The sequence below is a fragment of the Leptosomus discolor genome, chromosome 15 (assembly GCF_034619465.1).
Source record: "Leptosomus discolor isolate bLepDis1 chromosome 15, bLepDis1.hap2, whole genome shotgun sequence".
Classification (NCBI taxonomy): domain Eukaryota; kingdom Metazoa; phylum Chordata; class Aves; order Leptosomiformes; family Leptosomidae; genus Leptosomus; species Leptosomus discolor.
This window is the reverse complement of record NC_141405.1, coordinates 14,142,677-14,169,431: the sequence shown is the minus strand read 5'-3', so window position 1 is coordinate 14,169,431 and position 26,755 is coordinate 14,142,677. Positions and strand designations below refer to the sequence as shown.

The 26,755-nt window shown below is 61.9% G+C and overlaps 1 protein-coding gene across 2 annotated transcripts; it reads right to left on the bottom strand.

Annotated features, from left to right (window-relative positions):
- Positions 1 to 1,082: 1,082 nt before the first annotated feature.
- Positions 1,083 to 23,463, bottom strand: RNF157 (ring finger protein 157). 2 transcript variants are annotated; one of them, XM_086473494.1, is made up of 19 exons: positions 23,376 to 23,463; positions 17,780 to 17,898; positions 13,233 to 13,321; positions 12,495 to 12,641; positions 11,828 to 11,945; positions 11,649 to 11,715; positions 11,450 to 11,493; positions 10,989 to 11,036; positions 10,654 to 10,725; positions 9,912 to 10,071; positions 9,461 to 9,590; positions 8,896 to 9,138; positions 8,688 to 8,796; positions 8,360 to 8,471; positions 7,732 to 7,940; positions 7,512 to 7,577; positions 7,164 to 7,212; positions 5,527 to 5,637; positions 1,083 to 1,189 (listed from the first exon to the last, which is right to left on the bottom strand). In XM_086473494.1, exons 1-19 carry the CDS (start codon positions 23,461 to 23,463, stop codon positions 1,083 to 1,085), a joined length of 2,088 nt encoding a protein of 695 aa, XP_086329620.1. The 2 variants fall into 2 exon arrangements, with proteins under 2 accessions (XP_086329620.1, XP_086329621.1); XM_086473495.1 differs by having other exon boundaries at positions 8,896 to 9,137; positions 9,478 to 9,590.
- Between the last annotated feature and the right edge of the window lie 3,292 nt (positions 23,464 to 26,755).

Sequence of the window (26,755 nt, the reverse complement as noted above, 5' to 3'; positions counted from 1 at the left end):
CTGGGTCTGACACTCCTCAAAGTGGCTTCTGACTGTCCCTGATGCTCTTTGGGGTAGAGCCTGGTCTCTGCCAATGGCCTCATCCTGTCCCCAAGGTCTGCGGTTGTGTCCCTACCCCCACTGGTGTCCCTGTGTGCCTGTCCCCTGGAGCAAAACCCACTTATGCTGTCAGCCCAGGGCTGGCCAGAGGGATGGGGGTGGAGGGGTGGGGGGCAGCTCCCGCACCCTCATCCACCCCCTGCTACAAAGTGCGATGGAGAGGGCAGGATGGGTGGGATGGGAGGGGGGCGTGTGACACTTTTGGCACTTGTTCCAGAGAGAGGGCACAGCCCCGAGCCCCGAGCTCACAGCGGGGCGGAAGACAGTGAGGTTAAATTAGTGATGCCCTGGGGGCTGGTGACCAGGGCGGGGGGTACCAGGACCCTGCCCACCTCTGCCACCCTGCTCCATCCCCTGGGGAAAAGCAACCTCGTGGCCCGGCCCAAGAGCCCACGTGCTGCCCAGGAGGATGGCGGAGGGAGGGGGAGCTACGGGGCGTCATCACCACCAGTGCATTAATGGGGACATCCCATGGCATGGCAGGGGCACGGGCCAGCAAACCTGGGGGGGGCCAGCCCCCCCTGAAGGTCACCGGCTCATGCACTGAGGATGCCAACGCCAACACTTGTCCTTAACCTGCAACCCTGGGCGCCCTCCTCCCATTGGCCCCCTCCAGCCAAGTCCCAGGACCCCCTTTGTGGAGTGACCCCGTCCCATCTCCTCCCCACGCTGGAGGAGAGGACCCCAGGGATGTGAGATGGAGGAGAGGACCCCAGGGATGTGAGATGGTCGGAGGCAGGAGGGGACCCCAGCCCATCCCTGTTGGGGCTGGAGGATGGGAAGGTGCTGATGGGTGGGCTCCGAAGTGACCTGGTTCTCGGCCCCTCTCTGCACAGGGGGGGGCGGGGAGGAAAAGTTGGGGTTACCATCTTTTCTTTCGAAAATCAGTCCTGCTACAGCTGAGGGGTGGAGGTGACGATGCCCAGACACCAGAGTTCCTCCAGGTGGGCAGGGGGGTTTGTGCCCCCGCCGAGGCTGAGCCCTCACACAGGCAGGGCAGCCGCTGCCTGCTCCAGGTCTCGGGTGCCGGGGGGGCAGCGGGGCCAGGGTGCCTGCTGCAGCCGCACGTTGTTGTTGGCTGCCTCTGGGCCTGGGGGGAGAAAACGGGGGGGTTAGAGGCTCCCAAAGCCCACTGGTGTGCTTGGCTTGTCTTCCCATGGGGGATGCAGTTTAGTCTCCCCAAATAATACCCACCTCCCCAGCCCCCTCTTTGGATTTTGGCTGCGGCGAGGGCTGGCGAACACCTGCACTTACCTCTCCAGGCCCGGGGAGCTCCTTAAACCCCCAATTTCTTAGGAATGCCGAGGGGTAAATGGGAAGCACCGCACACCGTGACGGGGTTTTAATAACCCAAATGGAAGGGGGCTGCCTCTGCCCCTCCATGCCCAGCGAGAAGGCACATGCAGACGCCCTGTGCGGGCTGCAGGTTAGGCACCGAGGGATGCCACCCTGGCCAGGACAGTGAGGGGACCACCAGCAACGCCGGGGCGAGGGGTGCCAATCCAGCGCCAAACCCCCCGGGCGGTGGGGCATGAGGTGGGCACAGGCTCGGGGGGGGGGGGGGGGGGGGGGGCGTCTCATACCTATTCCTCAATGTTAATGGGGCAGGAGTCCGGCACGGCGGCTGCGTGGCAGGAGAGACCAGAAGGCACATGGTGAAGGCGGGAGCGGAGGTGGCACGGGGACATGCACGCGAGCAAGCAAACGGGGCGACCGTGGGGGTGGTTCGAGGGGGGGCTTGCCGCCTGCAAACGGGTCTGGGGCGAGGACAGGGCGCTGCCACCAGGCACGGGGCGAGGGGGCCGTCATGCGTGGTGCCTGCCGGGGTTTCGTGCCAAGGAGACCCGAGGGGTGGGCATGCATGTGGCACAGAGGGAGGCAGGTCCCCGCACGCCTCCCCTCCAGCTGCAGGCACCCTCCAGCTGGGGCAGGGCAACAGGCAGAGCTCAGGACGTGCCTGCCCGTGGCTTGTGTCCTGCCGGCCCGTGGCTTGTGTCCTGCCGGCCCGTGGCTTGCGTCCCACCACCCAAACGATCGAGGCTACGTGGTGCCCTTAGGAAGGGGGTGCACCCCTAAAGCAGGGTGGCTGCTCCCACCAGCGAGGTTAAGCCCTGTGCCCAGGTGTGGGGGCAGCTCTGAGCCTGCGGGGGGGGGGCAACGCAAGGGCACCCCTAGGCCAAGGGCAAGCGCTGAGGCTTCCTCAGAGAGGGAGCAACAAAAACCCGCTGCCTGCTGATGTATGGGAAGTGACAGCTGCCGTTTCAACTGGCTTTCCGCGGCGAGCTCAGGCTGGAGAGCGAGGCACGTTAAGCCTGCGGATCCCAGAGGGAATGGAGAATAAAACAGGACCACACATACACCCCCCCCCCCCTAGACACACGCACACCGAAATCCCATTAAGAGCTTGATATTGCGTAAGGCACTGCAGTGCTCTGGTGCAGAGACCCAGCCCAGCTCAGCGCACCCTTGGGAGGCTGCTGAGGAGCGGGTCTGGGGGCAGCAGGACACGATCCAGCCCCACAGCGGGGACTTGGCCTTGTGCCCACCCACGTCTTCTCCCCTTGGGCTGCCGGAGGGGGCTCCCTGCCGCCACTGGCAGCTGTCAGCCCTGCCCTGCACAGGCCGGCTCCCAAAAAGCAGCGTGGTGAAACCCAACTGGCTCGCCCGGCCCGCTGCGATATCGCTTATGGCCCGGATCATCTGTGGGTTTAAACCAGCAAAAGCCCTCGGGGGATTTCAGGTCTTCTGCCACCTCTGACACAGCAGCTCCCCAACCCTCCCCGCCTTGCTGCCAGCCTTTTTGGCAGGCGCCTTCCCCCAGTTTCTCTTTCCAACGCCACCCTGTCCCTGGCAGTGGCTGTGGCTGGAGGATGCTCTGAGCCCCAGGGACAGTCCCTGCAACCCGCTGCACACCCTGAGGCTCAGTGGAATCCCCTTGAAGACACAGGTCTGTGGGTTTTATTTAAACCTTGTGTCCTAAAATCCCCGGGATGCAGCCTTTCAACTCCTCCCAAAGCCCTTTCTGACCAGATTTGAGATCTGCAGAGATTTCACAACAGCATTGGGGATGAGCAAACCTTTCTGCTTTGAGGAACCACATCACGCGCCTTTATCCATTATAGAGAGGGCGAAACCCAACCCACGGGTCTGATCATGGCAAAACCTCCCCATGAGAGAAATTGGGGGAGGAATAGTAATAATAATAATAATAATAATAATAATAATAATAATAATAATAATAATAATAATAATAATAAAAACCTATGGTCAAGGTGATTTTCTTTTAAGCTTTCAAGAAAACAGCACCTGGCCTCAAAGTAAAAGTCCACCCTGTTCTTGCTGGCCCCATGGATGCGGTTACATCCAGACCTGCAAGAAACCTCTGCCAAAAAGGACTTTTTCAGTGCATGCAAACCAGCCCTGCGATGGCAATCCAGCACCACCAGTATTAAATAGTGCCTCGAATCGTCTCTGTCCCTATAGCGGGCGCCTGCCGACGGAGAGCAGATGGGGCCGGGGAGGGAAGGACCGGCCCTGAGCCCCATGAACAAAACTGAAGTTGGAAAACCCCGATTGCAACCAAGAAACAACCAACTGGCCATTACAGCCCAGTGGGCAACCGCTCCCCTTCACCGCCCAAGCCCCCCGAGCTCTTCCCAGCACCCCAGGACACTCCAGGGCCACCCTCCTCCAACCCCTTTAGGGCAGAGCTCTGCCTCCCTGGAATGATTCCCTCCAGCCCCTCTGCCGTCCCCTGGGGACCGTGGGCAGCCCCAAAGCCCCGGCTCTGCACCTCCTCTGCCCCCAGCACCAGCGGCAGCCCCCCGGTTTTCCCAGCAAATGCCGAGGCCGGATCGCCCCTCTCATGCGGGTGGCAGCGGGGGTCCCTGCCGAGGGCTCCAAGCAGCACAGCCCCCAGACGCACGGGCAGACACGGTGGCCAAAGGATGGAGAGCGCATCCTTGGCCGGGCTCAGCTCAGGATTCTGCAACCCAGCCATTGCAGTCCTTGCAGCAGAGCAAGAATTTGACCCCATGCCAGGGCTCTTTGGGCTGCAAAGCTCCCCCTTCCTCATTCTCCCCCCAGCACAACCGAGGGGGACGCGGTCAGGGATGGCTTTGGCCGGCGCCACAGCTGGGGGGATGCTTTGCCGGGCCCCCCAGCAAAGGCAAGGGCGCTGCTGGGACCCCTCCAACCACCTCGGGCCAGCAGGGCTCAGCCAGCTGCTGCCAGAGGGTGATGGAGGGGACATGGGGCATTTGTGGCAGGCGCCCGTTTCCTCCCCAAGAACCTCAGCTGTGTTTCTCCAGCGCAGAAACCACCAGGAACAGGCAAGGCAGCAGGAGAGGAAGCTTTCCTGCAGGAAAAGCAGGGCAGAAAAGATTTCCCCTCCCTCTGGTGGGTTTCAGCCACCCTCTTGGCTCTCCAGCACCCACCACAGGTCTGGGACCTGCCACAAATTTAGCCGAAGGGGCAAGGCAGGGGCAGAGTTGCCTTCAGCTTGTCCACAAATGTATTGATGGAGACCTAGATCCTCAGAGGGCTTCATCGTGGCTTTTTGCCCCCTGTTTCCCCCCCATAAGGGCTGACGAAGAGGGGCCTGCAGCGCTGGGCAGGGTCCCCAGCCTGCTCCCCCCTTGGCCCGCACAGGAACTGAGGGTCACCAATACATTTGTCACCTTTGGGCAACTCTGGGCAGGGAGGGGACACAAGCGCGGGTTGAGAAAACCGTGTTGGCACAGAGCGAACATGAACTTTCACGCGGACGGAGGAGCCTGGGAGGGAGAAAGAAGAGAAAAAAGGGATGGAGAGAGGGCGGGAGGAACCAGAAGTGGAAGAAGGGCGGGAGAGAAAGCATGAAGAAATGGGAAAGAGGGCTGAACTTTGGGGCTCTGCAGAAGGACAACCCAACCTGATGTGCCCCATCTCCTCAGCCTTGGAGGAAGAGGAGGGGGAGGCAGGCAGCCCCTGCAGTGAGGCTGGACTGGCTGCGGATCACATCCCAGCTCAACGTACTGCTGCGCCCACCACGAGTCTGGACCAGGCTACAGTTGTGCCACAAAGCCACCTTCACAGGGAGGGCTGGTGCCCCCCTGGGTGCCAACAGCCCCCTGGCCAAGGGACAAAGCATCCCAGCAAAGCAAACCTGCAACCCCCCCGGGGACATCCCAGCGGGGACAGGTCACCCTGACCTATGGCTGCTGAGTGGTGACGTGCCTGGTGCTCAGCCCCGCAGCAGGATGGGCGGTGGGGTGCAGCGAGGACCACCTGGTGGAGATGGTGGTGGTGGGGTTGAGGATGGCGGGGGTGGGGGTGATGGTGGTGCTCATGGGGGAGGAGGGATGGATGCAAAGGGCTGGGGTGATGCAGGGAAGAGTGGAACTGTCCCCCCCACCCCAAGTTCATGTTCAGCAGACGGCCACTCACCAGGTAAGCAGGCCTCAGAGCACAGTTTATTGTCCAGCGCTTTCACGTGTGCGATGCCCAAGTCATTGTTATTGTCACACCTCAGACCGAGGAAAGCGCCTGTCCTCGGGCCTGGAAGGGAGTTAAGGCAGTTAACGCCGCGGCTCGGCGCTGGGGCTTGCCGTTGCCTTTTTAGTGGTGGGGTGTGGGATTTCTGGGTCTTTTCCTCTCCCCTCCCCACCTTCTTTCCAAAAAAATAGATTAAAACGATGCGTCTGGATGGGAGTGGGTGAAGAGCGGACAATAACGCCTGGGCATAGTCCAAGCTGCTCCTTTCCTTGCATTGGCCGCATCAGAGAGCAGCAAAACAGCAACGATGCGGCGAGGGGCACCGGCACGCGTCAACCTGCTCCCCCACTGCCTGCCTGGGGTTCAACCAAACCTTCTCCCCGGCACGGCCAAGCGGTGCCTGGTCGGTAGAGCCGGGCCACGGTGGCACCCGTCACCTCCCGCCGGAGCCTCTCCAGCACCATCAGGGCGTGCGCGAGAGCCGTGGGGATGCCGGGAGGAGGCAGCAACTGGATGCGTGGGGCAAAAGAAGCCGTAGCCAAGCTTTGCAGGGGGCACGGAGGCTTTCGGGGCTGAAGGAGGTAACTCTGCTTCTTAGCATCACCTGTACAAGAGATCAGCCCCCAGGCTGTTGCCTGCACCCATCAGACGCAAGCGACTAAACCTCAGGAGGGATGTCCCCAAATAAGTTCAGTAGCCCTGCTGAGAACGGGCACAGCACCGTGTCCCAAGGAGAAAGGCCATCCTGCTCCCAAAGTTGTTGGGATGCCCACCACAGCCCCTGGTTGCGCCCCAGTTGTCATATTTGAGTCTCCCTATCAGCAAGAGCTTCCCCACAGGACAGAGGTCATGTTTTGGGGATGGGTGTTCCTGCTTTCCAGCTTAGCTGAGTGTCCAGGTTGGACGGGGGAACAGTTTTGGCCTGTTTTTGCTAACCAGAGACTTGCAAACGTGGGAGGGGCCACACTGGAGGCCTCTTTAGCACCTAAAAGAAATCCAAGGCGAGTGGTGGCCGATGGCACGGGGGTGACCACGTCTTTCCTTGGCTATTTGAGCGCAAGGGAGGAGGCGAGAGGAGCCCTCAGTGTGTGCGTGTTGGTTGGTGAAAGCACATTGAAGACAGGCCAAAAAAAATTAGGAAAGCATCCCAAAGGGAACAGTTTTGCAGCCCCTTCCTACGGGAACCAGCCCAGACAGGGGACCTTACGGGGGACGCTCTCAAAGATGCAAGGAAAGACCTTCTTGGCGAGGGGAAAAAACCACAGAGAAGCCTCTTTTTGGCCCGTTGGAAACACCATCGGATCCTGCACGCCCGCCGTTGCCTGCTCCACGCCCCACACCACGCTCACCAGGCTCCCCGTGCCTGGCTGGCTTCCCCCACCCACCGGTGTTCAACCCCACCCGTGGGTGGCCCTCCTGTGATGGATGCTTTCCAAGCCCTGGTGCCCACGGAGTCACCCAGGGCTCTCCCGGCTGGCAGCTGGCAGGCAGGGGAGCTGGGGACAGCACAGCATCTGCCACTCGCTCGGCTGCCCGTCAGTGACACCGAACTGCGATTGAGGGGACAACAACGAGCCGGGGCCTTTTACCGTCTTCCTGCGTGGGGGAGGCGTCCTCATCCTCCAGCACGTCGTTGCCCTGTGGCAGAGGTGAGAGGCAGCGAGCTTTAGCAGCCCCACAGTGTCCCAGCACCGTGCTGGGGGCTGTCCCTGCGTCCCTTTTGGGGTGTCCATAGACCAGGAAGATGAGCCCGGATGGGGGACAGCCCCATCCCCCCGCCTAGGGCAGCCCCTTCCCCATCCCAGCACCGGGGGGATGTGGCGCTGGCCACTCGGCTTCCCCCTCCGCAGGCACCCAGAGGGGGGCACAGCTGGGGTCCCCACGCCATCCTGGGTGGCACTGCAGCTCCCAGCCCTGCGCGGGGCGGTTACGGTTACCTCGGCATCGCGCTCCTCGGCCGAGATGCTGACGAAGTTTATATCTGGGGACTCCACAGGCGTTGACTGCGGGAGGAAGGTGGGAAAGGCAGAAGGAAAAAGAGAAAAAAAAAAAAAAAAAAAGAGTCTCGTGCCAGTGGGTTTGGGGAAGTTACATCCCACGGGGAAGCTCTTGAACCTGGGGGTGATGGGCACCATCAACAACCCCTCCAGGCCCTACCTCTCCATCGGAGGCTGTGGCACTGGCGGCCGCAGGTGAGGGGACCATGTCCCCCTCCTCCTCCTCCTCCTCCTCCTCCTCCTCCTCTGTGCCGGGAGCGACGTAGGAGCCAGACATGGAGGACACGGTGTCGGTGCTGAGCTGGGAGTGCTGGCTCTGGGAGGAGGCCATGGACATGACGGACTGAGCCAGGCTGCTGCTGACGGGCTCTGGGGGAGAGTCGGGGCTGAGCGGGGCCGCTGGACCCCCCCCAGCCCACCGCTGCGAGTCGTGGCACAGCACCAGCTAATTGAAAAGGAGGTTAATGAGGAGTGGGACGTGGAGCAAGGGCCCGCTGCATGCCACGGAGGTGTGATGGGTGGAAAGCTGCCAGCAGAAGGTCCCTGGGGCTCACAGCCCCCCCTCTATGGGGTGACGAAGCAGAGGCGACCAGTGCCCCCATGGCCTCCATCTTCAGGTCTAGGGGTGATGAAGGAGAGGTGACACCCTGGGGCTTCGAGCAACGCCCGTGGCAGGGTAGGAAGGGACCACACAAACCCACTCCGCACCCCCCCGCAGTGGGAGGGACCCGAGACAGCAATGCCGCTCTCCTGCCTTGCCAACACCAGCAAGCCCCACCGTGCTGTACCTTCTGGGGACGAGATGGTGGAGGAGAGGGGGGTCCCGGTGCATGAGGACTGGTCGATGGCTCCTGACGACGACAGGGTGAGGTTTTCACTGTCCGGCGTCGCGCCGCATTCCTGGAAGAAGAGCCCGTGGGGAGGATGGGATGGGGGACATTCAGCCGGGGTGGATCTGTCTCCCCCGGGCATCCTTATGGATAGAGGAAGAGCCAAGAGGGGCAAACCCCAGCGAGACCCTCTGGTCCCAAACCTCTCCAAAACCTGCTGCCCGCCCCCCCCCCCCCCCCCCCCAGTGCCTCCACTCATCACCAGCATGGTTCGGAGAACGCTCACCTCCTCGCGCCGCGCAGGGGATCTCCTCCTGCACACCCTCAGCTCCGACTCAGTGCATGACTTCTCATCCTCCTCTTCGGGCAGGATGGAGGAGTTCTGCGAGATGGACCTGCCCGGCGGGCGCAAAGCATAGGGCTGCACCCCTGCCTACAGCCCCCAGACGCCCCTGAAACCCCCCCAGACCCCCTGTGCCCACCCTGGTACTCACTTGGAGATGCTCTTCTTCAGCTTGAGCCCTGGGGGGCCGCAGTCGGGGAGACGCTCGAGGGGCGAGAGGGCCCGCAGGGGGGGTAGGGGGCCGTCACTGCCGTAGGAGGGCAGGGTCCCCACGCCCGGGGGGTCCCCCAGCGCACGCAGTGGTGGCAGGGTGGCCGGCGAGGGTGTCAGCGGCCCGTTGAGGGCCTCCAGCAGCGACACCACCTCGTAGCCCGGAGGGATGTTCTCTGAGGACTGGGGAGAGAGAGGAGATGGGGTGAGGGACCCCCTGGGACATTTTGCTGCCCCTACTGCCCACCCCTGCTCCTGGCACGATCGGGAGAAGCCAAAACCTAGAGAACGGGCAAACTGCCTGCACAAATGAAAGCCCCAAACCTGCCATCTTTCCACCCAATCAAACCCCCTTTTTTTTTTTGCAGTATCAAACTTATATTTTTTGCAAGATCAATTTGCACTAAATAAACAAACCCTGGCCCTGGGAAGCACCCAAACCTCCCCGACCTGGCCCCAGCTGGGTGAAGGGGGCTGGGGTCCCACAGCTGCCTGGGTGGGCCAGGCTCAGCCGGACACTGACCGAGTGCTCCTCGGAGTCGGAGGTCTGCGAGGCGATGATGGGGTTGAAGCTGGTGGGCGAGAGGGGCCCCAGCTTTTTCCTCATGGCTCGGATTTGAAGCAAGGCTCGGAAAGCTGCAGCAGGGGGGGGATGAAGGGCAGGGTGAAAACTGGGCGCCAAAAGGAGACACCCCCCACCCCCCCCTCCCAAAAATCCCAACCCATTTCCCATGTGGGGCTGGAGGGACCCAAAAACCTGAGGATGGGAGATGCCAGCCCCCTCCCAGAGATGCCGGCCACCCCACTGGAGATACCAGCCCCCTCCCAGAGATGCCGGCCACCCCACCGGAGATGCCAGCCCCCTCCCAGAGATGCCGGCCACCCCACTGGAGATGCCAGCCCCCTCCCAGAGATGCCGGCCACCCCACTGGAGATGCCAGCCCCCCCAGCCCTTACGCAGCCTGCAGATGGGGCAGTTGTTGGCCTGGTAGCGCAGGGTGTCAGCGCAGGTGTTGCAGAGGCAGAGGTGGCGGCAGGGCAGGATGAGGGTGTCACGGACGTCCGAGAGGCAGACGACGCACTCGGCGCTGTTATCGCTCACCTCGTCCTCAGCCACCTGCCCCACGGGAGAGACGGGAGCCACTCGGCCTCGGGGTCCCCAACCCATGTGGCACGAAGGTGGGTTGGCCCTAAAATACCAGCTGGGTGCCCTGAGAGCTCGCTGCGGGGTCCTGCCTGTGTCCCTAGGCTGCCTGCTCTTGAAATACAACCCTGGGACCTTAGCCCTCCCCTCCTGGAGGGTGGGAGGTGAGGCTGGAGGCATCAGGCACCTCACGGAGGGATGCATCCTTCTGCACCCCAACTTTTACGTGTATATATAGCAGAGGGGGTGAGCGGGTAGCATGTCCCACACTTTGAGCCCCATGGTCCCCTCCTAAGCCAGCAAGATACAGCCAGCACCCTCCAAAGAGACCACAAAGGACGGGGGAAAAAGGCTCAGTCCTTCAGCTTTCTGCCTCCAGCAGCTTCAATGCCAACATAAAGTGTCCCCAAACACCTGCACACCCCCAGCAGCTCCGTGCCGTGCTGCAAACTCTCGCCCCGAGCATGTTTTAGCGGTCAGTCCTATGCTAGGGGAAGGGAAGAGGGGGTGAGGGAAAAACCCGTGGGATACAGGCTGGGGGATGCAGGCACGTACCTTGGAGTCCTGCGTGTTGTACTTGTTCTCGATGCCGTAGATCTCCTGCAGAAGGTAGCTCACACCATCCACCTGCAACCCCGCGGGGAAGGGGTGAGGAGCAGAGACATGCCCCCTCCTTGGGCCAGCCCTTCTCACCCCAACATCCGCGGTTTCTCTTTGCATCGATGCACTTGAACTTGCACTCGAAAAGCTCCCTGGGAGGCAGGAGCAGGGCAGGGGCAGGCTGCTGCCCACGCTGGGGTTTGCTGCTCCCCAAAAGCCCCTCGCCACATTCCCCACAGGGGTGTGCGGGGCAGTAGCTGCCACCGCCTCGGGGACACCCGGACACTCACCACTTGCTTCTGCTTGAGGGGCTTCACGCAGAAGGTGCCATCGCTGTGCTGGAGGGAGGAGAGCACACGGGTAGGCACTGGGGCTGAGCACCCCAGGGACCTCGCTGCTCGAGCACCCGCCCGCCCCGTAGCTGCCACTGCTCCCACCTCACTCCCAGCCAGCCCATTTCACAGCAATTCTGGCTTTTCCTGACACCCCAGTATGAAGTAACTGTGGGATGTCACACACATTGCAAGGCTAGAGACTTGTTGGAGCAAGGAAAATGGAATTGAGACCAAATGCCTCAAAACTGAATACTTAAAATTAGGGGAAAGTCCCAGAATTTCAGGAGCAGCCCCAAAACAGCCCCAGCCCAGCAGCACTGTCCCGAGCCCTGCGCTGGGAGCAAGAGCTCTCCAGGCTTTTGCACCCAGTGGGCAAGGGGGCAGGAGGTGGAGGACAGCCCCAGCTTGGCACCTACCTTCTCAAAGGTGGCCAGCAGCACGTGGCAGTGCCCGGTGTGCTCTGCAAGACACAAAGGGACAGGCAGGGCTCAGGGGCCACGCAGAGCCATGGCAGCAGCAAGGAGAAGCAGGAGGCTTCCCCTCGTTGGTGCAAGGGCTGGCACTGCCCTGTCAGCAGCTGGGCAAGCCCAACCCATCAGGGAACCCCCTCCTCACCCTCTCCTTCATCCACCACCGCGTGCACCACCATGGGGTACACCTCCCGGTCCAGGTCGAAGCCCAGCTGGAGAGAGACAGGGAGAGACTTGGTGAGATGGAGCAGCGATGGAGGCTTCATCCCACGTCCATAACCGTACCCGACCCTGCGGTCGATGCCGCAGCCCAGCGGGACCCACCTCCTCCTCGCTCCACTCGGAGGGGTCCACGGTGTGGGAGGGCACGCAGAACTGCTGGCACACCCCTCGCTTGTAGTGCACTGTCTCCGACTGCAGGCTGTTGTCCCTGGGGATGTAGCTGTCCCGTGGAGAGAGGGCAGTGTCAGAGGCACCACAGGTGTCCCCGTGCTCCTCCTGGTCCCCCAGCTCACAGGGGTGGCAGGATGATGGGAGAGAGGGGGGTCACTCCTCCCCTCCCCTCTTGGCTGCCTCTTGGGGCTGAGGCAAGAAGTCCTAAAAAGGGCTAAAATAGTACATGGGGCTAAAATATCCCCAGGGCAGCCAACACAGGACAGGAGGGGACAGGGACAAACCTTTAGCCAACCTGGCTGGGACCAGGAGGGGCAATGATTTCTCCTGGTCTCAGCTCTGACCTGGAGGTAACAAGAGGGAGCAGGACAGAATAGGGAAGGAGGTGGCAGGGGCTGGCAGGGACCTGGTGGTGGCACCTAGGGGAGGCAAGGAGCCCCCCCTCCATCCTCAGCACTGCTCGTGCCCTGAGGAGAGGAGACGCTCTGGGCAGGAGAGGCTCCATCTCCATCAGCAGAGCCCCACGCCCTGGCCAGCGGGGGGACAGGCCAAGCCGGGGAGGGGACAGGATGGGACACGCCAGACTGGGGCTCCTCACCTCGCCACCCCGTTGTGAAACTCTTCGGTCGCCTGGTAGTAGATGGTTATGGCCACACGGGCGTCCGTGTCGAAGGTGAACTCCACGTTGTAGTGCACCTTGGCTTTGCTGACTTCTTCCCCCGGGGTCTTCACCTCCTCTGAGCACCTGGGGAGCACAGAGGGTCCGGGAGATGGTCACCCCTCGGGGAGGGCTTGGGGTGCTCCAGGACTGTCCCCCTTGGCAGAGATGGCTCCCCTAGTACAAGGTTCCCCTCGGCACCGACGGCCCTAAAAAGGGCTGCCCCCTCCACCAGGGGAAACTGAGGCCTGCCAGGAGGGCCCAGCATGCCCGAGGTCAATCCTGCAGACCGGGAAGCGCTGCAGGCAGGTTTCAGCTGTAATCCCGAATCTCCCAGCCTGGCTGCAATCCCCAGCCTCCCTCCAACAAAGCTTTTTGGAGGTGGGGGAGGAAGAAAAAAAGCAAAGCCCTTCAAAGGCAGCACTAAGCTCCTTTAATCCAGCAGCGGAGCCAGCGCAGCCAGTTCCCGCACGCGGGAAGCTCACCCAAGCCGGGAGCAGAAGGGGCATATTTGGATGGCGATGGCTCGTCCCCTCTATCTCCCCATGCCGAGATGAGAGCATACCTGTGCTCAGCATCCCCTGGGAGCAGCCAGCCAGACCCTTCCCTCCCCGTGGCTCACGGCTGTGGGGTGCCCAGCCCCATCTTCTTCCCCCCCGTCCCCGCCGTGGGACTCACTTGACGAGGCGCAGGGTGTCCTTGCGGATGTTGATTAAGCTCCTGAGGGTCTTCACGGGTTCCTGAGGAGGTGGAGCAGCGTAAGGGAACTAGGACGAGAGAGACACCAGTGAAGGCAGACGCACGCGGAGAGGGTCACAGCGGCCACGGACCCTGTCCCCAGACTCCCCCAGTGACCCAGCCCCAAGCCGACACCCCATACGATGCAGGGCCCAGGGTGGGCTGAGCATCTGGGTGGGTGCTGAGTACCCACAGCTCCCACTGGCACTCAGGTACCAGGCAGCACGATGATGGGGACAGCCCGATGATGGGGACAGCCCTCTGCAAAGAGCAAGTCCAAAAGCCCTTGCAGGGGCCAGTTTCACTGGCAGGGTGGGGGGGCACACAGGGATGGGCTGTTCGTGGTACCTCTGGCTGGAGGGGACGCAGCAGACGCGGGGCACAGGGTGGGCAGGAGGCTGCTGATGGGTTTTGAGGCTGCTGATGCAGCACGGAGCTGCTGGATGAGGCCAAAGCTCCCTCCCTGCCTGTCAGCCAAGCAACAGACATAACTGCCCCTATTTTTTCCCGAGGACGGATGGGATTTGGGTGGCGGTGTCTCCACCAGCCCCATGCCCAGAGCAGGGAGCTGACAAGGCAGCCAGGCGGGACCAGGCAGGCAGCAGCACTAAGAGAAGTATCGAGCCATCCTGCAAGGTCACCTTGTCCTTCCTGGTCCTTTCTGCCCACCTGCAGCCACCACGGGCGCTACAGGGCTTGCTGGGGAGCGGGGACACCCTCTCCTTGGCACTGCAGCCACCCAAGGGAGACCGAGGGCACCGGGGAAGGGATGGGGGACCCATCTCCCCTCTCTCCATCTCCCAGGTAGGTTGAGTCCCAGGCAGGGATCAGACCCTACAGGAGGGCAGCACAAATACGTGTTGGACAGACGGAGGCTCACACTGGGATCAATGCCCGGCTCCTTGGCGAGCTGTCACCATGTGCCAGGGGGCAGCCAGAGCCAGGAGGGTGTCAAGTGCCATCGGGGATGGCAGATGCTCACAAGAGCCAAAGGACTCGACTGCTGCTTTGGGAGAGGGAGTACGTAACCAAGGCAGGCTGCCTGCGTCCCTTTGTCCCCCCACGCCGCCCCCAGCCCAGATCTGGGGTGGCTCAGGGATGAGGAGGCGCCTGCTGCACCCCGATACCGAGGGGACAAGACTGAAATTGCAGATGGCATTTGGGGATGCCCTGCGGGGAGACTTGGGGATGCCCTGCGGGGAGTCAGGTGCCCATTTCCCACGTCCCTGGCGCCCTCACGTGGGAAAGCCATTGTCACCTTCCCCCAAAGCCATCATCACCTTCCCCGTCCCCAAAGCCATCGTCACCTTCCCCGTCCCCAAAGCCATCGTCACCTTCCCCGTCCCCAAAGCCCTGCAGAGCAGGATGGATGGGGCTGGGGGACCCGTGCAGGGCTCAGCGGGACGGGACAGGCAGCTCGCAGGACCAGGCAGTGCAGGCAGAGGCCTGCCCCATCCCTCCTCTGCCAGGCGGGCATCACCCCCCTGTGTCCCCCAGTCACAGGGCTCTGGTCCCACTGGTGGCACCAAGTTAAAGCCTGGGCTGGGCGCAGTGTGGCTGGAGGCACGGGGTCCTTTGAAGATGAATCCACGGCACCTCCAGGAGGGGAAAAGGGCAGCTGAGTCATTAATCTGTTAATGAACTTTTTAACGAGTCACAAGTGCTAAACAGGCACCTGCAGAATCCTGGAAGGAAGCAAGTGAGAAAAAGCCTCTGGGCTGGAGCCAAGCCATGTCACGACATGCCATGGCATGTCATGATACATCCCCTGCTATTCAAATAAATGAAGCAATCCCATCTTGCTCGTTTGCACCGTGCCCAGCTGAGCCATACCCAAACCAGCCTGTGGTAAGCAGCAGAGCTCGCCCCAGCAGGGATAGCACCCATGGGCGCAAGCCCTGTCCCGCCGCAGCACCCAGGGGTGGGCGATGGAGGCGGAAAGGGGCAGCTGGGTCCCCTGGGTGCAGCCTTGCGGGGGACGTTGGGCTGGGCAGGATGGGGAAGCGCCACAGGCAAATTTCTTGCTGCAGAAACGGCTTTGCTGTCGCGGTTGGGCTCTTTCACACCCACATCTGGGCTGTTTTTGGGGGGGCTGGGGTGGTTTTTTTTGAATCAAATTTTGCAAGACGATTTGCACATCAGAAAGGGGCTGTTTAAAAGACTTTTTGCAGCTCTTCAATTTAAACCAAGCTGAAAAACAACAGAAAAAACCCCTCACTGCAACAGTTACCCATTTAAAAACACCATCCATGCATCTATAGTGACATTTGGTCCAGGCTGGCTTTTGTTAAAGTGAATTAAAAAAACTCCTCAAAAATCTTTCTTGGGTTTTTTTTTCTTTTCTACAAGCAGAGCCAGGCAGGTTTGCGTGGGCAGAGAAACCCAGCGGCACATTTCAACAGTCCCTGGCTTCCCCGGAACACCCCACTCTCTCTGGGTGCCGCAAGCAGCTTCTCTGTTCCTCGGCCCCTGCAGAGATGTCCCAGCATGGTGGCAGCTACTTAAACCTGCAACGCCCTTCCCAGCCCCTCGGGAACCAGTCCTGAGCTGGAAAATCCAGATTATCCCGTATCCGTGGAGGGGAGTCTGCACAGCTCTGGGTGCTCTGCACATCCCCCCGGCAGCAGCGCTCAGTCAAGGCGCTCGGCTCGGAGAGGACTTGGGACACAATTTTTCCAAGACCTCCTGGCCCTCGACACCCAAAGAACCCAAAATAAATCCCCCACCAAAAAAAGCACTGGCCATCCCCGCCGTTTCCAGCCCAGACAGGGCTCTCACAGCCTGCCAGCACACGAAAGCATCACAGCCGAGGAGCATCAGGACAGGTCTTGGAGGCAGCATCAGAGATGCCCAAACGATGCTTGGAGCCAGGCTTGGCCCAGAAACAACACTGATCCTCCCCAACCTCTCCCTGAGCCCCCAAAACCAGCCTGACCCGAAAACCCAGCCCCAAAACACCCCCTGCTCCCCAGGAAGACAGGACTTTGGTCACAGCTCTGCAGCCCAGGGCCATCAGTAATTAAGCTGGCGCAATGCAATTTAGTTTGCAACGCTATATTAATTCTTTCTGCTGTTTCCAAGCTGTTCCTTTACCTTCCCCGCTGCTTCTGCTGTCAGGGTGTCTGACTCAGGAACTGCTCGCTGGGCAGTTTAGAGGCTTTTACTGTAATCAAGAGGATTTCTCAGCGCTCGCTGCTGGAGAGGCAACTCGAGCGCTGACTTTTCATTTTCTGGGGAAGCGCAGAGGATGGAGAGGAAGGCGCTGGCTGTGTCCACCCAACGCTCATGGGTTTTGGGGGGTGCTCCTGCCCTTGGCTCTACTCTGGCACAGCCTGGGACCAGCGCTCACCCGCTGAAGGGACCGTATGATGCTGCCAAAATGCTGCCGAAGCCGATTTCAAGGAGGAAACGCAAACTGGGATGGCAGCAGCCTCGCCAGCCCAATACGGAGCAGGCAGCGTTCAAGAGCTGGGCCATTAACACCAGGCAAGTTTCTCTTGACTTTGGTGCCTTTGAATTCCTCACCTTGAGGTTTTTTTTAAACACTTGACCCCCCTGCACTCCTCCGGCCGATGCTGGTGAGCCGCCCCACTGAGACACACCCCAAGGAGCGGGGGACATTCATCCCCGCGGCCAAAACCCGCCGGGAGGATGGCCCCACTCTCGTTCCTCCCTTTCCAAAGGCAGTGAGCAGTAAATATTCCTCCAGGACCATGGGGTCCAGGGGCCTCCCTTGCAGCCAGGTTTCCCCGTGCCCCAGGACCAGCCAGAGCCAGCAGCACCCAGCACCACGAAACCCATCGGTGCTGCCCACAGCCCCCACTAGCCCCTTCTTTTGTTTTTTCTGCCCCTTTTTCGCTTTTGCCTGTCCTGCACCATGCCAGTGCCCCTCCGGGCACGTCCCCCACCTCGTGCCATCTGGGCTGGGAGACGGCTCCTGGCTGAGCTGGGAAAGGCAAGAGGAAAAGCTGCTCTCGGAGAGGGAGCGAGAAAGGAGGAGTTGAGCTCAATCAGGCCATTACCCCTCAGCATCTTCGTCGCCAGCTTTTAAAGCCGGTGGGTTGGTGGGCGCAGGGCCGACGACCGGCAACATGGGGTGCTGCAGAGCGCGGCACCCAAAGGCGGATGTCACACGATCACCCAGTCCATTCCCAACCACCCGCGAACCTACTCACCCCTTGCAACTCGAGTTTGGCAGAGAGGCACGAGATATGGCAATAACGTTGCGGAGCGGGTGGATGCGGGCAAACAGGCCGAGAGGAGACCCCCGGGTTAGTCCTTGATGGAGGCTGCAGCAAGTGGCCAACCCTTGTATTAGACATCAGAGCAGCCACTCGGGCCATGTTTGGCTGGATCTGCCCTTGGGTGGTGACAGCCAGCAGCCTTATACCATGCACCCCTGGGACACACACAGTCACTACCATTCTGGGAAGTGGCACACCCTGTCCCCGTGTCCCCCCTCAGCCCCGTGTCCCCTCGGTGCCCACCACCACAGGCCGGTTCCCCAGGAAGTTGAGGTCGCTGTTCTCGCCGAAGAGGTAACCCTCGGGGTGCGTGGAGTCGAACTTCTCGCCGCCCATGATGAAGTGGTTGGCAAAGTAGCTCCCTGGGAAAGAAAACACAGAGACCGCCTCAGCGGAGGGGGAGGAGGGGGCTTCAACCAGGCAACGGAGCGGCACGGAGCCACTAAATCGATGGCTCAGAGGTGGCTTCGTCCTCAGGATCACCTTGATGGGGAGAGGCCGGCGCAGGGGTCCAGCCCCACGGCAGCGCCCAGGATTTATCGGGAGCAGATTCACCCCCCTGGAGCTTTGGCTGTGTTTCCTCCCCAAGCACAACGCCTGCTCCCCTTTCCCTGCCCTGGAAATCCCAGCGAGCTCCAGCTCATCCTGAGACACCCAAGGTCACATCAACCTTCAACCACCCCCGCGCTGGCAGGGGTGGCCGAATCCTGGTCTGCGAGCGGGAAGGGGAGATGGCTCCCGGGGGGAGGCAGAACAGGAGAGCAGCGCTAATCCTCTGCATAAACACCAGCTAATTTCCCGAGGAGGCAGGAGAGGCAGCGGTCACAGCCTGTCCTGCCAGAGCACCATGGCCTCAAAAGCCCTGGGAGCTCCAGGGCAGCCGGGCTGGCTCCCACACCCCACGGACGCTGCCGGGAAGGGGCAGCACGGAACAGGCACGCAGCCCTCGAAACGGGCAGGGTTGCTCCTGCCCAAAACCCGGCGTCACGGACCTCGTGCGCCGTTCGAGGCAGCGTGTCCGCAGCCAGACACCTGCCTGGGTTTGTGGCGGCCACCGCACGGGAAGGTGGGCAGAGGACACCTGAACTGAGGTCTGTCAGTTCTCAGCCTGCAGCCTTCCCTAGGAAGGGCTCACCTGCAGGATGGAGGATTTGGGGGGTGGGGGGGGCTGTATACCTCCAGGAGGCCAGCAACCCTCCAGAAAGTGCCCTGCATTGCCATGATGAACACTGGGCAATGACCGGTGTCCTTTCTTCCCTCGCAGGGTAAAGCACGGAGCTGAATCACTGGTGTGTCCCATCCCCCGGGCTGGGAACGGCCCCCAGGCCAGGCACTTCTCAGCTACAAGAGAGATTTTCCTCCCAGCCCAGCCAGGAGCCGACTGGTCCCTGCTCCTTGTCCACAAGACCTGGGGGCAGGAAGGTCAGCACTTCTCCTTGAGGTGGGAAAAGGAAGGGAAAGGGGGAAGTGAACCGGGATGGCGAGGGGCGAGCAGGCGCACCAGGAGTCAGGAGAGGCAATGGACGGAGGATGGACATGGCACCCTGCATCCCACTGGCCACAGGGACGGGGTCTGGCTTGCAAAAACCCCAAACCCAACAGCACAAGAGCCATCCACAGCCCCCTGGGGACACCCCAAAATGAAACCTTTGGGGTCCAGAGACAAAAGAGCTCAAGTCTGGGCCGCAGCTCTGCTCGTGGGGACTCAAGTCAGAGCTTGCAGTTACCTCCCAGCAGCGACTGCCCAGGGTTGGATCAGACCTTTATACTGCATTTAAAACCCAAAACCGAGCCCAAAGCTCACAGGGGAGGAGGAGAGGGGATCTAACGTCGGGGCAGGAGGGACGAGCGGGGCCGTACAGCTTCACCCGAAGGCCCCACAGTGCAGGGATGCCCGGATGCAGCGCGCCCGTTAGCAAACGTCAACCATCAATTATTGATGCCTGCAGCTTTCTGGTCCCATTTTCCATGTACATAATTTATAGGCAGCTCCCCAGGGAAGGACGCGGGCACGTAAGAAGAAAAAAAAACCCAAGAGCAAAGTATCTTCAGAGCTGCCTGCAGTGGCATGGCTGGGGGAGAACGGGGCTGTCCGGAGCTTTTCCCGGCACCAACTTGGGGTGAGAGCAGAGGATGGAAAAAAAAAAAAGAAAAAAATCTATTTAAACCTGCAGAAAAGCTACCCCAGCACTGGGGAAAAGCTGGAAAACGGAGCACAGGCTCCCTGCGACAGCCCCAGCCGTGGTTTGGTGGGTGCTAGGGGCAGAGCAGGCGAGGACCATCCTGCCGTCACCCAGTCTCCCTGCCGGGGGTTGGGAGCACCCCTGGGTGCTGCAGGCTCCCAGCACACCCTGTGGGCAGCCTGCGGGGCTTCAGCTCCCCCTTTGCAGCAGACAGCGCTGGCCTTGTGCTCCCTCGCAGGGCAGGTCTTCCAAAAACCTTGCTGTTAAACAAAAGCCTTGAGTCATGCCGGGCTCTGCTAGGGAAGCAGCAGCACGGCAAAGCCCAGGGCATGGCAGGAGCGCGGCAGCTCCGCCGGGTGCCGGTGACCCCATGGGCAAGGCTGGGTGGCAGAGGAAGCCACAGCCACCTTATTATTGGCTAATTATAAATCCAGTGCCTACCCTCAGGGAAGGAAAGCCCGTCAAGGACGGCCACATCCCCATGGGAAAGCTGGGCTTTAATGAGATCTGAAACTTCAGAGGCCCGGCGAGCGTGCGGGAAGGGCTGAACAGAGCGGCTGCTGCAAAGGCGGAATAACCCAAAACTGCCTGAGGTTCCTGGCAAACAAAGTGTGTCCTGCACGCCCGCCGCCACCAGCACGTGGGACAAACTTGGCACCAGCCGGTGCCGAGGGTGCTGTCAGCCCCTTTTCTCCACGAGTGCCAGGGATGCCACCCTGCCCAGATGCCCCGAGACGGGCGAGGACCCCGTGGGCTCAGACCCTGGTGCGTGCTGTGGCTGTGCCCCTGGCTCTGGCGCACAGTGGCACATGTCCTGCATTGTCCCCCGAGCCATTGCTGCCCTGCTGGGGTCTGGCTCGGCTCTGGTAACGCAGCCTCTGGCTCTTGGACGTCAGTCTGGATATTTCGGCAGGGTCACAGCCCCGCTCTCCAAAGCGGCCAAAATAGAAAAGCTCATTTTCAGCCCATCCGCACGCTCCCGGTGAGGGAAGCGCCGGGTTTTGCGCAGCCTGCAGTCACCCCAGCTGGGCGGCCATGGCACGGTGCTGGCACAGGGACACCCCACGACAGCGGGTGACGGTACGGGGTGCTGCGACGGGCACGGCACCGCCTGGGCCAAGCCCGGGCCTCTTAAAAGGCACCGGGCGCTTCTGCCCCGCGGCATCCCCTTGCCGCCCGGTGAGCTGGCGCGCTGCAGTTTATTTAACCCAGCTCTTTCAAGCGGGCAGCCAGAGCCAGCAGCCGCCTGAGGCGAAGCCAAACCCCGGCTGCGGTGCTGCTGCATCAGCCCTCGCCCGCCGTGGCCCCGGGAGCTCCCTCCGGGGCTGTTCCCTGTGCCACCGCACTGCCACCCCCGTGGGGTTGTGCCCCTGGGACTGGGGGTGTCACCACCTGGTTAATCCCTTCGCTCCTGTTTCCAGCCAGGGCGCTGCTCGCTGTCCCCCCTCCCGCGTGTCTCAGGGGAGCTCGGTGCTGGCCACAGGCAGGGACAGGGGCTGAAAGCCGGGCACTTGCCCCAACAGCCATCCCACTAGCCAGGCAGTGGGCTCTGTAAACAGCCCTCGCTCGCTCTCCCTCCCATCACCTCTGCCAGTGCAAGATTAGAGCCACTGAAGTCGATCCGAGCCTTTGCTTCAAAATGCTGGTTTAACTAACCCCGTTTGCACCCTGCCTGGAGGGGACGAGACCCCCAGGATGGGACAGGGAGATGCTTGATCAGGACAAGACGTGGCTGTCCTATTCCCACGGGCTGCACCGGCCATCCCGAGCGAGCCTGCAGCCAAACAGCCAAAGCCACGTCCGCAGAAAGCGGGAAATGCCCCGGGGTCCTGTGAGACACCCCCCCCCCCCCCCCCCCCCCCCCAGGGCCACATTTCCAAAGCCAGTGGCTGTTCCCAGGCAGTATTCCAGGCGAGAAAAGCGCTGCTGCCACGGAGGACTCGGCTCCACTGCCCGACACATCCCCCCAGCCTCCCTCTCGGCTGCTGGCAGCGCTGAAGGCAAATCCCCTTTCGGATTAAAAGCAAACCAGCCATAATCTGCCCTGGTCACCAACCTGCCCTCATCCCAGTGCAGATGGCCATGTCACCTGGGCACCTCCTGCCCCTCTCCCTCGGGACCCCAGGCAGCACCGGGAATCCCCAGCTCCGCCCAGGTCCCATCAGTGGGACCAGCCTGGCTGAGCACCCATGAAAGCCTCAGTTTCTCCTTGAAAAGCCAGAGTTAAGCATCAGCCTGGTATCCTCTGCCAAGTGAGATGAGTTTGGGAGTGCTCAGCTGGGTGCACTCACTCCCCCAGAGCAGGGCACAGGACTGGTACCCTCCGCCCCCTCATGCCCAGACATTTCAAGAGCCCCTAAATAAGAACCAGTCCCAACACAAAACCCCTTAACAGGGGCTGCAGCCCCTGCGGACAGCAAACCCACAGATGGGGTCGCCCAGCTTCAGCTGGCATCAAGGTGACAAAGGCCTTGAAACTGCGTAAAAGGGGGAGCCCTGCAGGAGGACAGGCTGCCGAGGATCGGCCGTCTCTACCCCGCAGCGCCCCACCGCAGATGTGCCAGCCAGCTGTGCAACCGATTTTAGATTAAAACAAAAATTAAATTAAAAAAAGGCCAAGCACAGCTTTTCAGGGCACGAATAGGGTTTGTGTTGGCTGTAATTCTTCCTAAGGAGGTCTTTACTTGTAATTAGCAAGTAATTTGTCACAGCACTAACGATCCAAGCATTTACCTTATCCTATTAACTACCAAAATAGTTACCTATTAATAATATTCAGTGCCGCAAGGATCCTCTGGCAATCCCCATGCAGACGCACGGTGCTCTCGGGCATCGGGCGCTGATGTCGGTCTATTTACAGCTCTGAAGCGCTACCCACCCAGGGCACCGGACTCCATCACCTCTCCCCACTGCGACCCCCACATGGCCCCCCCCAGACACCCGCTCGGCCCAGCCCTTTGCGGGGAAAACCGAGGGACGGAGGGGAGGGACGGATTTTCCAAGGTCACGCACAAGGTTTGAGACAGGGCCGGCTTCGGGGAGCGGGAGAGACATCGCCGCCGAGCTTTGAGGCAGGGCGAGGAGCTGGGGAGGACGAAATCTCCCCATGGCAGAGCCTGGGGTGCTGCTATGGGGCAGGGCCCTGGGAAGGAGGGATCCCCTCCAATCCCTCCCACCCCAGCCTCCCTCATCCTCCCGGGAATTTAAACCCAGGCTTTTCCCGAGCAGCCAGCACTGGAGCAACCGGCTAGAAAAAGACCTGCAGCCTTCCCAGCCCGGTGCCGCAGACCGCGGGTGATGATAATAGTAATAAATAACAGTAACAATAAAATTAAAGTCACATCAACTCAGCCAAGTTTGGGAGCCGGGTTTGGCTGGCAAAGGGGCACCCGGAGAGGGGTCACCCCCGCGGGCAGACCCAGGGGTGACCCCATCCCTGCCGCGCTGCTCCGACCCAGGGTGCCCAGCACCAGACCTAGATTTTTAGGGTGCCTCCCCCCCTCCAAGCTGCTGGCCGTCCGGGTTTGCTTTGGGGGTGCACAGGGGCATCCCCGACCGGAGCAAGGTCGTGCCCGCTCCCCATCCTGATCGCTCCCCCCCCACTCCCCCCCCCGCCGCCCCGGGTCGCGGGTCCTTCCCCCCCCCCCGGGTCTCACCGGATTTCGGGGGGTATCTGTAGACGGAATTAGCGGGGATATCCACTTCCTCCACCCCTGCGTTTTGCCGGCTGGTCAGAGCCCCCATGGCCGGGCCGGGGCTCAGCGGGCGGGATGCGGCGGGCTGCCCTCCCGCCCGGGACAGGCACCGGGACCAGCACCGGGGCTGGCGGCGGCGGCGGCGGCCCCTGCCCGCAGCATCCTCCGCTCTGCGCCGCGCCCGGTACCGCCTCCGCGCTAGCGCCGGGGGCTGCGCCAATGCGGGGCCGGGCCGGGCCGGGCCGGGCCTCCCCCGCCCCGCACCGGCACCGCCCCGCCCCGCCCCGCCGCCGCGGCACGGCACGCACGGCACGGCACGGCACCGGCACGGACGGCACGGCTCCGCTCGGCGATGCCGCGGGGCTGGGGGACAAGCGCTGCCCCTGTCCCCGAGGATCACCCTGCCCCGGTGTCCCCTACAATAAGCACCACCCCCCCCCCCCCCCTCCGTGATGGCCCCAGGGCCACCCCCCCCGGCCACCCCCGGTGTCCCCCAGTTGCCTCCGCTGGTCCCCCTTGCCATCACCTGACCCCTGTACTGTTCATTGCCCCCCCCCCCCCCGCGCCCCCACTCGCACACCCCCAGTGCCCTCCCCACTGTCACCCTCCTCCCACCCTCGCCCCCACGCTGAGCAGCAAACCCCACCCCAGAGACCTCCAGGGACAGCCTGAGCCCCCTAGCCTGGCTCAGAGCATGGCCCCCCTGTCCCTGTACCCCCCCAGCTGCTGGGGTGTCCCCTAGGAGAAGGTCAAGCCCCCCCAACTTTTCCCAACAGGTCGCCTGGGGCAGGGGGAAGGAGACGGAGCAGCCACCAGCACAGGGGCTGAGCCCCTCCGGCAGCACCCCAGGGCTGCACAGCGCTGGGTGGGGGTGTCAGATGAAAAGCCCCCCCCAGTGCACACCTCCATCTTCTCCGTCCTGCCTTCCCAGCTCTGCTCCGCACCAGGAGCAGCTGCATTTGCCGGGCGCAGCCTCTGGAGGCAGGGAGCTGGATGAACGCTCCGGTGCACCCCAACGCACCCCCAGATCCCCCACATTAAGCTACTGGAAGCACTGGGCACCTTCGCGTTTTCCCCTTGGGATAAAGGTGAAGGATGGACCCTTCGACCACTCGCTTAAAAACCCGGATGATTAATTAGTCCTGCAGGGCAAGTTAGTGGAGCATCACATGATTTTGATTTGAGTTGATAACACGAGTGCTATAAATATCAAACGGGAGATGTGCAGAGAGGCGGATCAGCCACCCCGATGTCCTCGACTGCTCAGCGGTGACAAGCAAAGGCCGTCCAGAGGGCTCCCCCCTTCCTTCTCTCCCTGCAGAGGGACACACGCCTCTCCCTCCGGTTTGCTTTCTGCCCGCGCAGCCCCAAGGGCGGCTGCGAAAAGCCAAACCAAAGGGCAGCCACCACCACGGCAAGCCCAGGGGTGGCTTTGCCCCCCGTTTGTCAGCCTGACGCCATCGCAGCCCCAGCGGTGACACCATGTCCGCACCGCTGGATGTCACAGCCGGGCCGGGTGCCAACGGGAGCATGGGCCGAAGAGGAGCTGAGGGCGACACCAACGCCGGGTGCTCCAGCTCTCGGTGCTGGCACCCAGCTGGGGACCTCAGGGGCTGACCCTCGCTCACCCCAACGCACGTTTTGGGAGCCTGTCTGCACACGGATCATTTAAAAACCTAGCACAGCCCGGCACTGCCGAGCTGCCAGCGCGGCCCCCGCTCCTGCCTCGCTCCAGCCAGCGACGACAAGGAGAAACACGAGCCTGGGAGCGGGAGCCAGCGCATTTCATTACCGGCACACAACAGACTGCAGGGTTTTAGTGCAGACAATAATTCAAAGTTATCCCGTGCAGATCCATAACCCAGCCGTCATTACACGCAGAGCTGCTGCGTGCATGCACGGCTTGTGGGTTTTGGTTGGGTTTTTTTTTTTTTTTTTTTCCCAGTGACTGCTGCAGCAGAGGATTTTGTAGGACAGTGCCGCAGTGGAGCGCGGGGAACGCGGGCAGGAGCTGGGTGGCAATAGGGCTTCGAGGGCAGGTTCCCTCCAAGCCTGCCTGGCCGCATCCGTGCCAAGCCCCAACCTGCGTAAAGTCAGGACAAACCTCAGTGGGGCTGAGCCAGCAGGCCATGGGGAGGAGGAATCCCATGCACACAGAAAAAGCAACGTTTAACCCCAAAATGCACCTGCTACTGGGCAAGGTACAAGTCTGAAGCGCTCATGCTGCCCAGCCATCGGATTTGATGTGTGCGTTTGGCAGGGAAAGGGGATCCTGCCTCTCCCTCCTCGTGCCAAGAGGGAAACTGAGGCACAGGAGGGTGCAGTGGTTTGCTTGAAAGTTAAACGCGCGGCTCTCCCGCAGCAGCAAACATTTGTCATCTACCCAGTATTCCCAGTACACTCCCAGTTCCCCCAGCAGTCACCGGCACACGCTGCAGAGCCAACAATGCACCCCTGGGCTGGCTCTGATCCCAGCTCTGTGCAGCCCCGCAGGGTGGCAATGGCTGAGGAGAGGATGGCCCCTTCGTTAGCGGGTGCTGAGCCCTAACGAGGGCTGCAGCATCGTTAGACCCCGAGGCTGGTTCCCAGAGCAGCTCCTGGTTGGGAAGGTGGAGCAGGGGGCTGGAACCCACACCCTGCCCGGAAGGGTCACCCCCCCACGGGTGCCAGCAGGGTGGCAGGGCAGCACGCCTGCCAGGGAGGATGGGAGAGCATCTCGGGCAGGATCAGGCCAAGGAGGGTCGACAGCAAATCCTGCCCTCGCTGCAAATCCTGCCCCAAAAATGGGCTTTTCCACCAGCTGGTTGGGGAAGAGCCGAGGTGTTTTAAGAGCCTTGCGGCTCCACAGCCAGCCTAGGCACAGAGTTTCACGTTGAAGGACGGAAGGTCCGTCCTGCTCTTCCAAACGTCACCAACGCTGTGTTTGATCGCACCCTCGGAAGCCCGTTGCCTGCGTGAGCCCCGCTGGTTTGCGAGCAAGAGCTCACAAGCGGCATTTCCCCGGGTTTTACAAGCAGGCACTACCCGAGGCCGGTTGCTGGCAGCTTTGCTCAGCTGGAAGCCGCGCCGGGCACACCAGTGGGTGTTTCTGGCAAGCAGGAGGTCCCGAGTCGCTCTCTGGGGCTCCGTGTACAGCAGGCAGGAAGGTTTGCGGTCCTGGCTTCTGGAATTGCTCCTCTCACACCTCCACCCACCTTAGGACCAGTTTTGCCCCGGGAGGATGAAGCTGTCAAAAGCTCGGCTGGGCAGGTGGAACCTTCCGTACCCATCGCTGCGTCCTGGTGAGTGGGATCCCCCTGAACATCCCGGGGGTGACGTCCAGCCCAGGGAAGCCACGCGCT